This window comes from Pelobates fuscus, chromosome 12, assembly GCF_036172605.1.
Source record: "Pelobates fuscus isolate aPelFus1 chromosome 12, aPelFus1.pri, whole genome shotgun sequence".
Classification (NCBI taxonomy): domain Eukaryota; kingdom Metazoa; phylum Chordata; class Amphibia; order Anura; family Pelobatidae; genus Pelobates; species Pelobates fuscus.
In genome coordinates, this window is record NC_086328.1 from 21,346,586 (window position 1) to 21,364,138 (window position 17,553).

General features: G+C 37.9%; 1 protein-coding gene across 1 annotated transcript in view; it reads right to left on the reverse strand.

Moving 5' to 3' along the window:
* Positions 1-4,162: 4,162 nt before the first annotated feature.
* The window catches only part of SHCBP1 (SHC binding and spindle associated 1), a 43,214-nt gene continuing 29,823 nt past the window's right edge, over positions 4,163-17,553 (reverse strand). The window contains exons 8-13 of the mRNA XM_063438513.1: positions 14,592-14,712; positions 12,752-12,883; positions 11,470-11,588; positions 9,328-9,414; positions 8,159-8,300; positions 4,163-5,254 (exon numbers count right to left, since the gene is read on the reverse strand). Coding sequence (XP_063294583.1) covers positions 4,824-5,254; positions 8,159-8,300; positions 9,328-9,414; positions 11,470-11,588; positions 12,752-12,883; positions 14,592-14,712 — 1,032 coding nt within the window. The 3' untranslated portion in view covers positions 4,163-4,823. The remainder of the gene's footprint in view (positions 5,255-8,158; positions 8,301-9,327; positions 9,415-11,469; positions 11,589-12,751; positions 12,884-14,591; positions 14,713-17,553) is intronic.

The window sequence follows — 17,553 nt, forward strand, 5'->3', positions numbered from 1 at the left end:
AGCAGAGCCCCAAGAAAGAAAAGTCCAAGACTTTCAGCCTTTGTGGCATTTGACACCACAGTGTCGGGAACTTGTGTGCAGACTCCTGTGTCTTACTTGACAAATAGCAGTGATACACAAGGTCCCAAATCTGCCACTGCCTTACTGATGCACATTTGTCTGCAATGGTTTGAAAAAATATTTTGGAGCCCAGCAGAGCTCTCTGATAAACTTGATTCTGGAGGTTAATGATTCCCGTTATTGTGTTACTAAGACATTCAGAATGTTATTATCCATTGTTTGTTTATGTGCCAACTCCAGTCTGTGGATGTTGCCCAGTAATGGTGTGATGCATTGTTGGCGATCCTGTTTTAGAGCAACAGTACGGGTTTCCTGAACTAATGGTGTATCAGAGAATAGGGCTTTTTTGAGCCTCCAATGAGATGAGGTGTGTGGACGGATACAAGGTGCTGTCAGTGTGGTGGTGAAGGAAGTGTGATCTCACCATGTCATCAGGCTCACATGAACCTGATGCATTTTGTGTACATGGTAATATTGTAGGAAAACGTAGTCAGGTTTAGTGTATGTTGCATGCTGGATAAAATAGTATGTGTAGTCTTGGTTCTCGGGGTGTGTTGCTCTGAAGCAGTCCACAAGTCTGTGTTTGTGTTAGTTTTTCTTAATCATCTGATGTATATGGGGGAGTAGAGATTTTGCCTGACAAGTGTATTTTTGGGTCCAAAGCCACATTAATGTTTCCATCCATTTAGTAAAATTATTGTCCTGCTGTTTGCTTGGGAGATAAATTTTTGTGTAGGAGTATTGCTACCCCTTTTAAATTGCCACTCTGATTATTACTGAGGAAGACCTGTGTGCATTTGTGGTTTGTGAGTCTGGGTGCCTGCCATTCTCTGGATATTGACAACCTGGGCACCTTGTCTTGAAAGTCCCACAACGCCCATGACTACTTTTCTGGAGTGTTGATCCCCATAGCATTTATGGATGTCAAGGACACAGGTTTAGTTGTGAACACCATAATTACCCTACCTTCCCAGTTGGGTGCTTTGGTGTTTATCGGTGAAGAATAGGGTGGGTAGTAGATGTGTATGAAACACCAGGGTAATAAAAAAATTAAAATTAGAAAGAAAACTAATTTGAACTATTTACAAGTCATCCTGCTGAAGACCAGACGTATAGTTAAGGAGGATACCAGCTGCCCACCTGATCCTATCTCCCTTAATGAAGGAGCCCTGGCATCACGTAGAGAGTGATTGTAAATGGTTTTGTGACGCAAGCAGAAATTAAGAATGAACCGTAATGTATCCCAATAACAAGGGGAAAACACACTAATCCAGTAAATCTATGTTGGTCCCTCCATATTATTCATGGCGTTCCAGTCAAGTCATGAGAGTAGCCCTGATGCAGGTGCCTTGGCTCCAGTGTATTGTAAGACTTGTGATGATTGGGTGGACGGGATGCCAAGTAAGCTTTCGAAGGGAAGTGCCTTCGCTCCACTTGTCGCCATTCCTTTTGGCTTTGTGTTGAGCATCTGTCAGTAGCCAGTCCTGGGCTGTTGTCAGATTGCCCTGTGGAGCCTTAGTTGAGTCAGATGCAAAAAGGTTTGGGTGCCCCTTTAGCATGCGTCACTGACAAAGAAGCAGGCTGGCCAGGATGCCAAGCTCAGCTCTCGTTATTTATTTAATGTTTGCAGTGTTTAACTAACTACATGCCACTGAACATACAAAATTCTTCAGCAAGGGGATTTGGAGTGTCCCATTAAGAGTAACCTATAGAACTTTCCATTCTCTACATGCACTGACAAAGAAATATGTAACATTCACAAACTCTGACAGTTACACCATCATAGGAGCGATCACGCGTGTGCAGTTTGTCCTCTTGTGCAAAATATAGATCAATGCAGCACTTAATTTTTTTTTATATGTTTGAAAAGGAAGACTTTTGAGCATTTTTTTTTTCTTTTTAACACAATGTTCATTTCAACACTGATTTCCTTTATTTTGAGTAAATGACCAACTAATACCTCATTATTAGCGGAGAGGTTACAATAATCACAGCTGCCTTGTTACTCAAATAAGATCTGTATAAAGCAATACGGTGCACACTTATCTCCAATAAGATGGTTTATTACAACAGCAATCCATCCAGATCTGAAACAATGGCCTCCCAAATTCATCATATTCCCTTCAGCCCAGAGAACAGATTGCAGCATCTATTTTCTAAGCACTTAATTAAAATTATAAATCAAAATTGGATGCTGCCCGGCTTTTCCTGGTGAGGCTGGAAAGTGCAAATGCAAGATAAGTGGTCATCAGATTGTGTCCCTGACACTTGCTAATCAGGAGTGTATTTTGCCTGTTTGAATTAGTAGCAATGAGAGGAACGCTGCAAAACGCGGCTGACTTGCCTCTTCTTAATAACAGTCAGTATTCCATTATTCTTTAGGACAATCGGCCATCATGTCTGATCGCCTTGAAGATTCAGATGTGACAAGGCCAGCACTCTAGATTTTATTAAGTACACATGACTTTTCACAGAATAATTTACTTGCACCTGTAATGCTTTATGTCCCTAATAAAATCAATGGTAGATTTCTAACTTTTAAAGAGTATAATTTATTGTGCGCTATAATTGAATTCGCTTTTTAAAATTTAGTGTAGAAATTTGGCAGTGCCCATTGCATGAAAAGGACAATACACAGTGAGTCATAAGACTTACAAATTTAATAAGGTGTCAAAGTAAATTATCCCCCCCCCTTTCTTTCATAGAGAAGAGGAAGATCTCTCTATAGCTTCAGCCAGACACATTACCGACTAGTGGTGTCCCCCGTGGGAACAATAACGTATTCTAACATAATTAAATGAGGGGGGGGGGAGACGAAATGTATCAGGTTCCATCATTACAATTTGAGTTTCAAGGCCAGGTGTAGCTCATTAAAAGAGAATATTACATGGTACATCTAAAATAGGTACTGAATAATATTGAAAAAAAACAAACAAAAAAAAAACAGGTCTTCATTTACCATTTATGAAAATTAGAGGGGTCTAAACAAAAGTGACATGACCTTGCTTTCACTCTATTGCTGGTTTAACTATGAAATTCAGATTTTATTCTATGGTATTGGGATTGTTTCTCTGGCAGAATGTAATACTGAATAGTGTAACAGGGAGGTCTTCTGAGAGTTTCACTGCCGTTTAAGTCTTTCTTTATTTATATTGTTACGAGAGGTTTAAGCTAGAAATATTTGCATATATTTGCCTGTCTCACTGTTAGTTGAATGTGCTGCTGGAGGTTAGTCCTTGTGGTGAATAAAGTATTATAGGTATTCTTGCACATTTAACCCCTTAAGGACACACAACATGTGTGACATGCCATGATTCCCTTTTATTCCAGAAGTTTGGTCCTTAAGAGGTTAAAAAATGTTATACTGTATTTTGGGGGATAGTGACTGGGTTTATGGACCTTAATCACTTAGACCTATGAGCCAAAAGCATCCGTGCAATTGCTTATTTCCAAGAAGAAGAAGCAGAGTTGATATCTGCCTGTTTAGTAGCTAGAGGACAAGACCGTTCCCTGAAGAATCATGGTGGGCCTCTGTTACTAGTGGAGATGGGATTTATAATTTAGTAGGACAGGTCTGGATCCCAAGATGGGGACCAGTCTAACTCAGTCCTTTTACAGATCACAACTAATCTAACCCCTGAAACATTTAGATATTCTATTCGATAGCCATCATTGTACTGAACAGACTAGTATTGAATAGAAAAACTCTGCACGGCTCATTCTACACCTAGAATCTGTTTAGAGGAAACATGATCAGAATCATTAATGCATACAGGTAGATCATGAACAGGCTGTATACAATAAGCAACTATTCCTGCAGCAATTCAAATGTTTCTACAAATCACTTACTCTACAGTCTTATGTCTAATAGTCCCTACAAAAATTATCTTTCCCATAGCCGGTAAGATGAGGGAAGATTGAAAAAACATTGCCATTAAGGCAGTCCATGCATAGGTATTTATTAAAATTACTTAACTGAAGAACAATCCCCATACACACACTGACTTAGTACAAAAAACAAAGGGCACAGGAGGAAAAAAAGAAATTACAAAGTGGATCAACATAGCAATCATAGAATCACTTTAATTTCAATATTGTGAGCATTTAAACCTGTTTAGAGAATGAAACATGTTTACTTATTATACATACACACATTGCTTTAAGACATTGTGTTAAAAAAATATGTGGAGCTTTGGAAGTGCAATATAAAGTGCATGTTGTACAAACCTGTTTTAACGGTTTGCAGAGAAATTATATAACTTTAAAGAACTGCATTCCGATCTAATTCTATCTAAAACGGACTCCAGCAAACTCGCACTGTGAATCCCAACCCACCATATGTTATAAATGTTATCCCACACCATTACATTCAGCACAAAACTTGTATTGACTGTTATGGAATCTTTAAGACTAGATTTCAAAAACACATAATTTGCAGATTTTGGTTATTTCTCTGTGAATAACAGCTCACTAAGTGTGCTACAGTAATGTACAAAAATGAAAAAAAAAAAGTTTCTCTTCAAATATGCATTTTAGCCCACTCAGAATCAGCCCCGACAGTCCCCTAAAGGAAAGTTACTCTGAGTAGTATACAAAGTTATTGCCCGTCAGCACCCAAACATAAAACAAATTCTCTAAACTTTTATCGTCCATGTCCTGCTTCATGTACACGTGCAATTTGTAGCATTAAAGTGAACACAGCAGACCTGAATGTTAAAAGCTGCATGTCCTTCAGCAATTTATAATTCAGGGGGGGGTTATCTTCAAAACAGGAAGGTTCCAAAGCTGCCCTTCCCATTGCGTTTAAAGTGGTTCCCCACTATGGACATAAACATCTCTTGTGATACGAGTATATCTTCAGCTGCTTCTGTGATCCCTAGAGTGCTCAACCGCTTCTTGTTTGCTTTTTTCCTTCTTGAATACGCAATCAGTTCATTTGCAATAGTGTCGTTGCCTTCGGTTTCCTCGTTAATTATGGTGGGATGAGGATTAAATGTGTCCCTTGATTTGCAGTCATTACCTACAGTTTCCTCATTTGTGACTACATCAGTGTCTTCAATTTCCCTGCTCTCTACGGTGGGATTATTTTCCAATTCCTCGCTCTTGATGGCATCACAAACTTTGAATTCTTCATTTACTGGGCACGTTGACTCTGGGATAATCGGGTCATCTTCTCTTATGTTCTCATCCAGACCTACAGCACAATAATAAAAAACACATTCAAAAACAGTCTTCACTGTAGACAATGAGGGAAATACCACAATATAAGCATTTGGGCTCGTTAGTCTAATGTCTAAAACTGTTTTTTCCCATTGTAATGTCAGGATATTTATATCGGCAGACATTTTGTGCTATGATAGAAATTAAAAAAGTGTATATTGCCTGAATCACTCTGAACAGAGCAGACTCCATTTTGTTATATTCAAGCTAACAAAAGACAAAGATTTCTATCCTTTCTGTAATGCCAACTACTGAGCTGGGAGCTTAGGAATTTTGTATATACAAACCAAGTGATAAGAAAGGAGAACGGGGGATGGATTCTCTGTCTAGATGCTAATGGAATAGAAATAATTCTAAACCCAGACACTTGTGACAGAGAAGATTAAATTTAATTTTACTTTCGGTCCCATTGTAAGTTTAAGGTGAAACTTCGTTTACGAACTGTCAGTTTTAGAAATTACAGCAGAAATTGCAGACACAAAGACTGAAGAAACTCTTTGAACTGACAAGTAACCTTAAAATTATGGCAGCCATATAGATAACAAAATAACGTCAGAATAGCCACCAGGAAAACTTAACTCTTTCCTGGATAGGAATGTTTAGTGGGACGAGACTGCCCTCTATAGACCAAATACTTAAATTACTATCTGGAAGGTAACCACACCTCCAGTTTTCTATTGGTCTATCACCTAGTGACGAACAGAGAATTTTTCCCTTTAAAAAGTTAAGACAAAGGGAAGAGAGGGGCGAAGTCAAAGAGTTGGAGTTTGGGTTTCAGATTCGGCCATGCAGAGAAATCCATGACAGATATCCACTCCAGGGCACTTCTTACACACCAATGACACATCCATTCAGTTCCTGAGACTACCTACTCATCTGATGAGAATGTCTACTCTACTGGTAATTATACTGGTTTCATTTAATTAATCTAAATGTATTAAAATATTTCTAATAGCATGATATATGACTGGATAAATCACGATCAGATTTCGATATTTAGAAATCCTAGTTACTAAAGAATATATAGTTATGGCATCCCATTCTGCAAGTGGGAAAAGAATAATTATTTATTAATGTGGTTACAATCACATGTTAGCATATTGTGTTATTTATCCAGGTGTATTGATTTGCTCTAAATTAAGACAAGATATATTTTTAGGCAAGTTAAAATTCAGCTTATAGAATTTGGTAGATTTCTCTTATTGGATGGTTCCAGGAAATGACTAATGAGCTGGTTTAAATGTTATGTTATTTAAAATTACATGATAATAGATCTTATATGTCCAGAAAGATCTAACCAGCATTGAAAGGGTTATTCAGTTAACTGCTAGCTAAAGTTTTATGGCCTTATGCTGCAAGCTGTGTGAAAGAAAGCTTTTCTGTGTGTGTAAGTTTCACTTTCGTTCTCTGTGAAGCCAGTCATAAATCTTGTCTTGACAGCTAATGTTGTAGATTCTATACTGTGTCAGTCATTGGAATGTATTGCCATTTGTATTGCATACTCATGTTATACTGAATATTCACTGATTATTATCACGCATGTTACATATTATTTAAATTGTCACAATAAATTGTATCTATTTTTATAACAAATTGATTTTATTTATATGGAATACATTTCACTTACACGATAACGATCTTTGGGATCTGAGAATTGAAATAGTGGGCAATTCTCAACTGTTTACTATTATTATCTCATAAATATCCCCACAGTAACAAGATGCATTTCATGGGAGATCATGCTCTAAAGTCTAGATAAAATGTAATATTTATCACTACAATAGTCTGACATATAGCTTATTTTACTATTTATTCATATACTTTCAAGCATTCTAGAAGCTGAAAAATCACCACGGGCAATAAGATTTTGGGAAAAAACAACCATGCAACATTAAATAGTATGACAAGATACGAATGCTTTACTAATAAATATTTTAACTGCATAGTCACCTTATACAATACAGCAGAAAACAAGTGTGCTTCATACAATTTAAAAAAAAAAAAAAAAAAAAAAAAATAGAAATAGTAATCCAATCTGAAAAGTAAAGGGAGTATTTTTTAGAACATTCCTTTACTGTACTTTAAAGCATCACTCCACATCCATAAAAAAAAACATATGAGCTTAGTGTACTCAAGTGGGATTGCCTGCCTACAAACCTCTTCTCAGACCTCAGATGGCTCCCTGACAGCCTCAGGGGGAAAAGAGGAGAGGGCTTTGCAATCACTTTTAAGCTATACCCTCAGATACATACATGAAGAAAAAAAAATTTATGTTTGTTGGTGGTATCTGTCGGTTTTGGTTTTTTTGGGTGGGTGGTTATTTGCAATGAGGGATTTGCACTCAAGATACAAAACTACCTGGTAGTATCTCCCCCAGGGAGCCGTACCCGTACTGCTAACTCACGCCTGCAGGACATTTTGCAGGCAGCTCCTACCCCTATTAGACTTAGTCTTTAATTGTTTAAGAAGTCCCTCAAAACACGTGTTCAGAAATGCTTATGGCCTCCCAGAGTATCTTATCTAGACTTACCCAAGTCTCTCCTAAAGAGCCATACTCCACTCTTACCTCCAGCTCTGCTACTTTTCCACCTTGTTTTGTGGCGGTCACCCTTGCTGCCCTGTTGTGTATTTTTACCCCACCTCATCTAGACTGCAAGCTCGTTTCAGCAGGGTCCTCATCTACCTATTGTTCCTGTGTTACTGTGTAATGATCCCATGTATTGTAAATTTCCCCCCCTTTCATAATATTGTAAAGCACTGCAGAATTAGTTGGCGCTATATAAATACCGATAATAGTTTTCCCCACACTATGACAATGAAGGAAAGACTGTGTGGGTTGAAGAGCAGAGTGTTAGTAAGGAGTACAAGTTCTGCTTACCTCCAACATTCTGTGATTCCAGGCTGTCTTTATCCAAGATAGGGCCTGGCTTAACTAAGACAACTGCATAGCCTTCATTATTGTGAATATTGTTATTCTCCATGATTATTTTAGGGATGTCATAAACAATGTCAATAAAGTCCTACAGAACAGGAAATAAAGATCACTTGTTAAACGGAGCATAAAAAATAAATAAATACACTTCACAGAAACATGCTTCCCTATTGCATGTGTCTACCCATACTGCACTCCCCAGAGACCAGAATAAGGGATTCTTGTTTCACTGAGCTACAGCCTGGATGTAAGCCAAACTTAAAGAAGATAATGTGAAGGGATTAAAGCTTTAAAAAGACACTATAGGCATCAAGACAACTTTAGCTTAATTAAGCAGGTTGTGTGTATAGATCATGTCACTGCTCAATTCTCTGCCATTTGGGAGGTAAATCACTTTTGTTCCTGTCCATGCAGCCTTAACCACAGCTCCCCTGGCTGTGACTGACACAGCCTGAATAAAAATATAAAGAAGAGCTTTATTTCCAATCAAATGTCAACTGGCTTTTTTTTTTTTTTTTAAATCTCTTGCTCTGTGTATTGAACTTAGACTGTGGAATAAAGAAAGTGTAAAGATTAGATCTCTCTTTACAGGAAGTGTTTAGGAAGGTTGTGCAAGTCACATTCAGGGAGGTGTAACTACTAGGGCTGGATAAACAAAGATTTAACTCCTAAATAACAGAGAATTAAGCAGTGAGACTGCAGGGGAATCATCTATACATGAAAACTGCTTCAATAAGCTAACGTTTTGTTGCCTGTAGTATCCCTTTAAAGAGTGTCTGCTTTGTTTTTTTGTGTTTATTTTAAGCATTTTTTATACAATGCACAAAGATAAAGAAAACAAAACCAAAAAACACAAAATGGTCATTACCTCCCTGTAGAGCCCGTTAAGGTAATAATGGTTATGTAAAGAAGCGTTTCTCAACATGGAGCAGTCATGATAGAAAGCAAGAACAGTTATATAAATTGTTTTACAATTAGAAATATTAACCCCTGAATTGTTCTTTGGCAAAACCATATTATGAAGCCAGTCCTTTAACGAGACAGACCATATATAATATAGGTACCTAGAGAAGGAGCAAGGCCCAAGGACACCAGCAGGAAATTCAAGTGCTTACCTTGATCAGTATCCCATCTCGGCAGTGATGGATCCCATTCCCAATCAAAGTGCAAACACTACCAGGGAAGATCTCCAATCCAGCTCCCTGAAAAAAAAAAAAAAAAAAAAAAGTGTGAACACATGCTTAGAAGGAAGAAAGGTAAGAATGATCGATTATTAACACCACTAGTACAGCAATATAGTGTGATATGCCAGCAAATATGTTTTGTTCTGTCTGCATGAATAAAAAAAGAATTGTAATATTACATGAAGCATGATAGAACATGTACAGCAACAACATTTCTTTGGAGTAGCTTATTCGACCGGTTAGATATTATGCGGAGTATTAAATTAAATAGCTCGCCGCTGATTGCTTTTCTCCATATGAACCAGCCAATTTTAGAATTGGCCAACAGATTCCTACCAATTCATTGTTTAATATCCGCAAAAATAGTAACCGATGGGAAAATGAAGTCCTAAGCAAGACATGCATGGAAAGCAGTAGAAAATCAACTGATTTTTCAAATTAAAATGCAGAAAGCCTCCTGAGGGATGTATTTGAATTCATACAAGAAAATATACAAATTTTGGGACGGTGTGTTAAACTGGAGGTGAGAACGGATTTTAGAAATCAAATTACGCATTAAATCTATTTGAAAACAATAAATGGTTCCTTCCATGAGATATTGACTTGGCCTCCCTGTGTCTTGATAGCACAGCTCCTCTCTCACATTTTTTCCGATCCCTCTTTGTTTTTTTATTATATATCAGTGAAATAAGGATCAGGTTTAGTTTTTTTCCTGAAAATAACTGAAGGGATATGCTTAACCTCTGTGTAATCGCTTTGCCATGCAGCACAGTGAATGAACTTGCTGCTGGTACAAACCATTACTATAACACATCAGGTATGTTAGAATAAAAGTGAAGTTCTTAAATCATGGATACTTATCTCTCTGGTCCCCTTGGATCCCATATATCAATTCTTCTCTCTGACTAGCTCACCCTGAGCAGGTGCCACACTATAACCTTTTATCATTTACTGTTACAGCCGTGTCTGCGATTGCTTAGATGATGTGTGTTATGTGCATGTCTACACTCAGTGTATGCATTTCAGTAACTGACTTATTTAGCTTATTGCTACAGATATAAACTCCCTATTTTATGTATAATTTATTGTATGTATAGTTTAATTTATGTAGGACTGTTTACATGTTATTGATCTTTTATTTATCTTGCTTCTTATGTAAATATGTGTTGCTAACATGTCATTCAGTGCCCGTTGAGCCCAATGGCACTCATTGATCACTAATGATGCCATCAGATGACCAGCTAGAATGCTCCTTTGTAAATCATCATCATCACTGTACTATGCTTAAAATAAAATAATACAATCCACAGACTCCAATCTATTCTGTTTTAAAGTATCTCTGTGTCACTCTATGCAGTGCAATACAAGTAAATGAAACCCCCGTGCACTGTCTCAATGGCTTTCACAGCTCAAATCACAAGAAAAAGCACCAGAGACTATGCTTAACATAGCTAGACATTATTTAAAAACAATAAGCTGGTGGCGCATACACCAGAAAGGGCAACATTAAAGCAAACGGGAGAGACAAAAACATAAGGCATGAATGACGGGAGAGGGGTGTTAATATTTTAAGCTGTGGGGAAATGTATGTATTTATTTATTTTTTTACACACACACACACACACTATATGGCAATGACAGCTAATAAATGTGAGATTGCCAGAGTATGAACCTCTTATTTAATATGGCAATGCAGAGAGAAGGACTGAGCACAGAGACAGGTAAGTGTCAAACCATTTGTAAACAGACAACTTCCTGTGGGACGCTCTAGTGGTTATGGTGTTTAGCGTGTGTTCCTTTCAGGATGATTAAGGGGGAGGGGTCGTCTCACACTGTCATGGCGGCTTACACAGACTATTTCCAGCAAATTTGTGAAACCACGAGGGTGTGATATACCTAGATTTGAATATCAACATTATTTTAGCAACTGAATAGAAAATGTTGATTTTTTTTTTTTGCAAAAATTGTGATAACATTAATACATGGTGATTTATATATAAAATAATATCCCCATTTCTCTCTGACATTCCTGAAGACACTAAATGCACCCTCTCCCGATTCTCGTGGCTTTACCTTCGCTCCAAACAAGTCGCAATATTTCATCAGCAACTCTGCAGACTTCTTCACGGTGACCCCGGCGGTCTCACACTGCAGCACGCAGTTATCAAGTTCCACCTTTCCGCTATGGACAGCTTAATTAACACGGGGAAAATCGAGAGTCAGTTTGGTATGAACCACACTAGTAGGAGTAACAATGTTATATAAATCACGCATGAAAATATATGTATCTATATCACAAATGGTTTCTTCTAGGTACAGGAAGGGATTGTCAAACACAGACTTTGCCATATTGTTGTCCAAACCTTTGCAAATCTCTCTCATCGGGGAGGCAAGCAGCATTACACAATACTTAACTATTAATCTCAATGAGATTGTGAGCTACAAAGAGGATTATTCCCCCCCACCCCATGTACATAAAAAAGCAAAGGGTTAAGCTATTGAGAGCAAAAAAACAAAAAGAAAAAAAACAAACCATTAAAGACATCTTGCATTAGAATATTAATTAACACCATAGCCAGAGCAATGAAATTGTGATGCTCTTTCCAACCTAGCTGTCTTCAGCTTCTGATCATCAGGACCTGTGTTAATTAGATGCGGGGCTTAGAACAATGACTAGTTTACACTCTTTATCTGCAGAAGAAATTATTATGATAGTGACAGACGCTGAAATGGAGTTTAAGAAAGATATTTAATGATTTGCAGCACAAAGTTAATTTTCATTTATACAATCGCGAGGGATCGATCCAGCATCATTAAAAGAAATACAAAAAACGCTGAAAAGAAATAAATGACTAAATTTTAACAATCTGTTCCCCTCTTCAAAAGCTGAACAAACAGGCAGCCGTGACAGTCTGTGTCTGCATAGTCCAAGAGTTATTTTAGCTATTCACATAATATTTATAAGAAAATAATGGATCCTGCACCAGAAAAGCTTTGGATAAAACATGTTATTAACTACACTATATTTACAAAGCATGTTTTAGGTTTCCTGTAAAAAGAAATAAATATTTTTTTAGGAATGGGGGTGACGTGTCAGTGTTCATTTAAAGGACACTCACGGCACCAATACTACTTGAATGTATTTGCTTGACGCTCTGTGTCCTCGTGAGGACGCCCAGTGTCGTTTCATGGAGTCAAATGTCGTAAAACTACAGGAAGCGCCGCTCGTATCTGATAGACAGCCACAAAGGGCAGTCTTACCCCTGCCTAAAACTGCAGAGTTTTACATTGCAGGGTTAAGGAAACAGGTACACTTCAATGAGATCATGCACAATACACACTAAAAACTACTCACTGATAATCCCTTCCACCCCCTCGTGCTGCACAAACTTCACGTTTGAGATTTTGACATGGGCTCCTGTGCAATCCACAAAACTGTCTCCTTTGCCCATTTTCTCGATAACGATATCATCAGGCAAACCGTACCCTGCAGAAAGATAAAAACATGGCTTTACGGCTCCGGTGACACCTTGTGCAGACCAGACACAAGATACATTTCCAAGCTGGCCTGTAATTACATCAAACACTGGGCAGTTGTGTAAATATTAACCTGTTTGAATGGTGTAGATTTGGAACATCATGAAGAGTATTCTGCCTGCTGTTCAGTTAGTGTGGAGGGGCTGCTGTGTGGATTTCTAACTATCCAAGGATACATGACAGATGGCTTATTTGTATAAAGTGGGATCCACACGATAGATGGTATAGAATGAATGTCTTAGACATTAAAGGGTTCCAAAAAATCAAACAAAAAACTATTGTTTTTGTTTGGGTAACCCTTGCTGTGCTGTCCACTAAATAAAATAAAATCAGGTTGAAACTTGGTTCTGTTCCCGGATGTCAGGGAGGACCATGAAGTGGTCATGTTGCTTTAAGACGATATGTTAAGTTACTGATAAATGGGTTGGGTATAAAAGGTTAATAGGTCCGGGGGTTCCCAACCAATTCCTCAAAACACACCAACAGAGCAGTCTTATTTAAATATCAAGGAATTCCGAGATACTAAAACCAGCACGGTTAGTGTGTCTTGACAACTGAGTTAAGAAACATGGTTATGAGGATAGATAAAGAGTAGATGTAGTGTACAACCAATCACACATAGTACATATTAAAATATTACATCTGATAATCAATAGAATAGAGCCGAATTTTATCAATTAGATCTGATAATCAATAATTCCATATTGTCAGATACCAATAAATAAGTTCGATACGACATTTCGCATTGCTGAGGCAGAGTGCATCTGTGAGCCGCCGCCAGTAGGAGAATTTGAAAAGTAAAGCCTTTGCCTTTCTTGTATGGCTGTTTCACACCTGCTGACTGAGCTGGAGAGAAGGAGGGAGGGGGGTCCATCTGAAGATGACAGCCTGTATTTGCTGGATAATATACAGCCAAGCAGTAGGAAACTTAAAATTCAGATTTCCACTCAGCAGGCCTATATAGTACCCAGAAATCTCACATGTGTAAGTGCATAATATAGCTTTAGCAGTTTTCAGAACAGCTGGCGGCTGCATCCAAAAAATGAAACTCTGAATAGTGAATAAGCTTGGGGGTTTTGCAAGCTGGAAAAAGTCTTCAAGACAGTCAGCACCGGGGAAACAATATGTTTGCTCTTATCATCCTTTGCATTTGTATTCTGGAAATAATGGATTTCTCTGCACGTTAAATTCAGAGTTTATAGTATGGACAAAAAGACATAACAAGCCCCCAATTCAAATCGAAGCAGTTTATAGTCGAAAAAACACCAAATTTCAGCAAACTAAATCCAAATGTCAAAATTAAGGCTAAAATACCCGAGTTGCGAACATAGAACAGAATGGAGAAGATTTCTGAATTAGCGATTTTAGCCTTAATTTCACCATGATGATTTAATTTGCTAAAGTTTAGTGAATAACGCTTAAACGGTTAAAGTAACACCTCAAGGAGCCAAGCTCACTGTAGTGATTATGGTTTGTGGAAAAGAAGCAGGGAAGATAAGGAGCAGCACCTGGTGGTCCCCAAACAAGTCAAACCATTCTAAAATCTGCTGCACTACTTACAAAGGGGTGCCTGGGGTACTCCCAGCACCATAATATTATAATGAATCGCCAAGTATAGCCTGTATCAGTGTATAAAGCAGGTGTCTGCAAACCCTTACCTTCCAGCTCGATAGAGTCGGCAATATTGATCAGACCATACACAACGTAACGCCCAGGACAGACAATGATAAGATCTCCTTCATAACAAGCGTTCACAGCTTCAACTGGATCACTATGAAACTGATGGGGGAAAAAAATAAATAAAAATAATTTAATAACATACATACCAGGCAGCACATGCCCAAGATAACCATCATTATAACTATTAGAATAAAGAAAGACATTACAAAAGGTGGTTGCAAAATTCAGAAAAGCAAAGAACGCTCCCATGCAAATGATACAACTTTAAGAGTTACCAGGTCATTTTATGTAAAGGGACACTCCACTGACCAAATCCACAGAAAAAAATACAATCACTATTTAGTAGAAATACTACAGTGAAAATATATCAGCTTTTAATTATGCATTTTTCATTGGGTGTACATCTAAAAACAGCTAGCAAGAGCTCGTTTGCAGCCTTTGCAAGTTCTCCCCTTCTTTCTCCAGCCCAAACTTACATTGACTGTCCCAATCAGAGACTTTGCAAAGCAGGTGCTCATGGAAAATACTGCCTATTGAGTTTAGCACCACTGACCTAAACAAGCCAGGAAGTAACAGGACCCGTTGTGCACTTGACAGCTGGAGGGATATTTAGTTAGAAAAGTGTAACTTTCTACAGTAATCTGCAGTTTTTGTAAAATTAAGAAAATAGGACACTCTTCAAAGTACATCAGCAAGCTAAAATGTGTTAGAGGTCTAGAATGTAGTTTTAAGGTTACCAAAAAGGTACATGGTATGCTTCAGGAGAGTCAAAATACAGCATTGAGGAACGTTTTACAGGCATCATATGATCAACTGCTGACTTGGCAACCCTAATCAGACACCAGAAGAACCGTATTTGACGTGTGGTGCTCCGATTAGCTGAAAAAGGCAAACCGTTTCTACATTGCATCCAATATATTTCATGTAGCAGGGGTAAGCCACAAGTTAACAGTGTTTACAGGAAACATTCATTCCCCTGTATGAAGCCAGTGGGGGTTTAGGAACAACTTTGTGAGGATTTGTGAGAATTTGAGAGAATTTACACGCAGTTTCAAAAGAAGAAAATAAACAATATCCTATAGGCATCAAAAAGAAATAAAAGGCTTAGACACTATTAGATGTAATGTTGCTGAGCCTCAGTAACAGATTCTTGGCTTCCGACAGGGGTTTGGAGAGCTTTGGACTTTTCATGCCCAGTCCTACCAGGTCAGGATAAGACTGAATTATAAGGACACAGGGATATTATCAAGCACTTCGATATTGGGATAAGAGGATTGGAAAGACGTAGAAATCAATGTTATTTAGAGATTTTAAAAATACATTTTAAAAAAAATCAGGGGTAAGGGACACAAACTTTCCCTTTAGTTTGTATATAAATAGATACTATAGTCACCCAGACCACTTCAATTCAGTGAAGTGGTCTATGTGCAGTGTCCATGTTATTTTAACTCTGCAATGTAAGACATAGCAGTTCTGTTCTGTGGGCTTTTAAAGAGCATCTGTCACATCTAATCTGACTTGGTGTCACTTTAATGAGGATTATATTGTACCTATACATATTCCTGTAGGAGTCCTGTGGGATTCCCGGCTATGCTGAAATTAGTGCAGCTTCAAATTCCGCATCTCCTATTATGTACCTGCCAAAGTTGTTATTTTGGAAGGAAAATGTGCCTGTTTAATGCAAAGTACTATACACGTGAAACAGCACTCCCTCTGAACCCATTTACTCACATAATGTTTGCTACCCACAAGCTGTGAAAGAATCATGGGACATTATTTATAAAATATTTTACCAGGATCTCTCTCGTTTTCAAGTATGTCCTGAGACATCATCTTCAACCATATCTGGGAGGCGGTTAGACAACATTACTCAAACAAAACAAGAGCCACGGATTGCACATTTATTCACAACCCAATCAATTAAAGTCTGTATTTTTTACTTTAAAAACTTTTTTTTGTGTACAATGTACAAAACAATATACAAAGAAACCAAGCTAAAAATGGCGCAGTAATTTCTAAGTGACTAAAAGATATTAAAACAAATAATAGCAGCACCTTATAAGTGTAAAAGCTCAAAAAACACTAAAATACAAATAGTTAAAACATAAAGTGCGCTGTGTCTTTAAATGGCTATGCCTTCACAAAATTGTGCAAAACAACAAATGTTGTGACTTGTATATATATTATTATTATACAACAATTTGTGGTAAAAAAAGTGTTAATTTTGTGAAATAATGTAGATTTACAAACCCAAATTGGTAGAAGTAAATGATGCTCTACATATAAAAAGGAGACAAAACATATAGTATAATACTGTAAAAACACATGAGAATATTTAAAAATGTGGTATAACACTCACAAACACAGAGCAGGTAAAGAGACTGCTCAGGCTGTAATAGCTTGTACACTGTTAAACAGTGTCTCCAGGGAGTAGACCTCTGGAATCCAATAGGTTAAAAACGATGGGGCGGTCGTCTCAGTGTAAAATAAATTTTATTGCATAAAAATAATCTGCAGCCTTCAATACACAACTTCTCTAGGCTGGATTATACTCGCTTTGACTCCACTCCGAACGGACATCCAGATACCGGTTCTCTGGATGTTGTAAGCAATGTCCCTCGGTCTTTCAAGCGTCCAGTCCTCCTTGCGTGCTGCGTGCTAGCGTGATGAGGAAGCCCGAGGAAGCCTTTACGGCGAAACGCGTCATCACGCTAGCACGCAAGGAGGACTGGACGCTTGAAAGACCGAGGGACATTGCTTACAACATCCAGAGAACCGGTATCTGGATGTCCATTTGCCCGTTCGGAGTGGAGTCAAAGCGAGTATAATCCAGCCTAGAGAAGTTGTGTATTGAAGGCTGCAGATTATTTTTATGCAATAAAATTTCTTTTACACTGAGACGACCGCCCCATCGTTTTTAACCTATTGGATTCCAGAGGT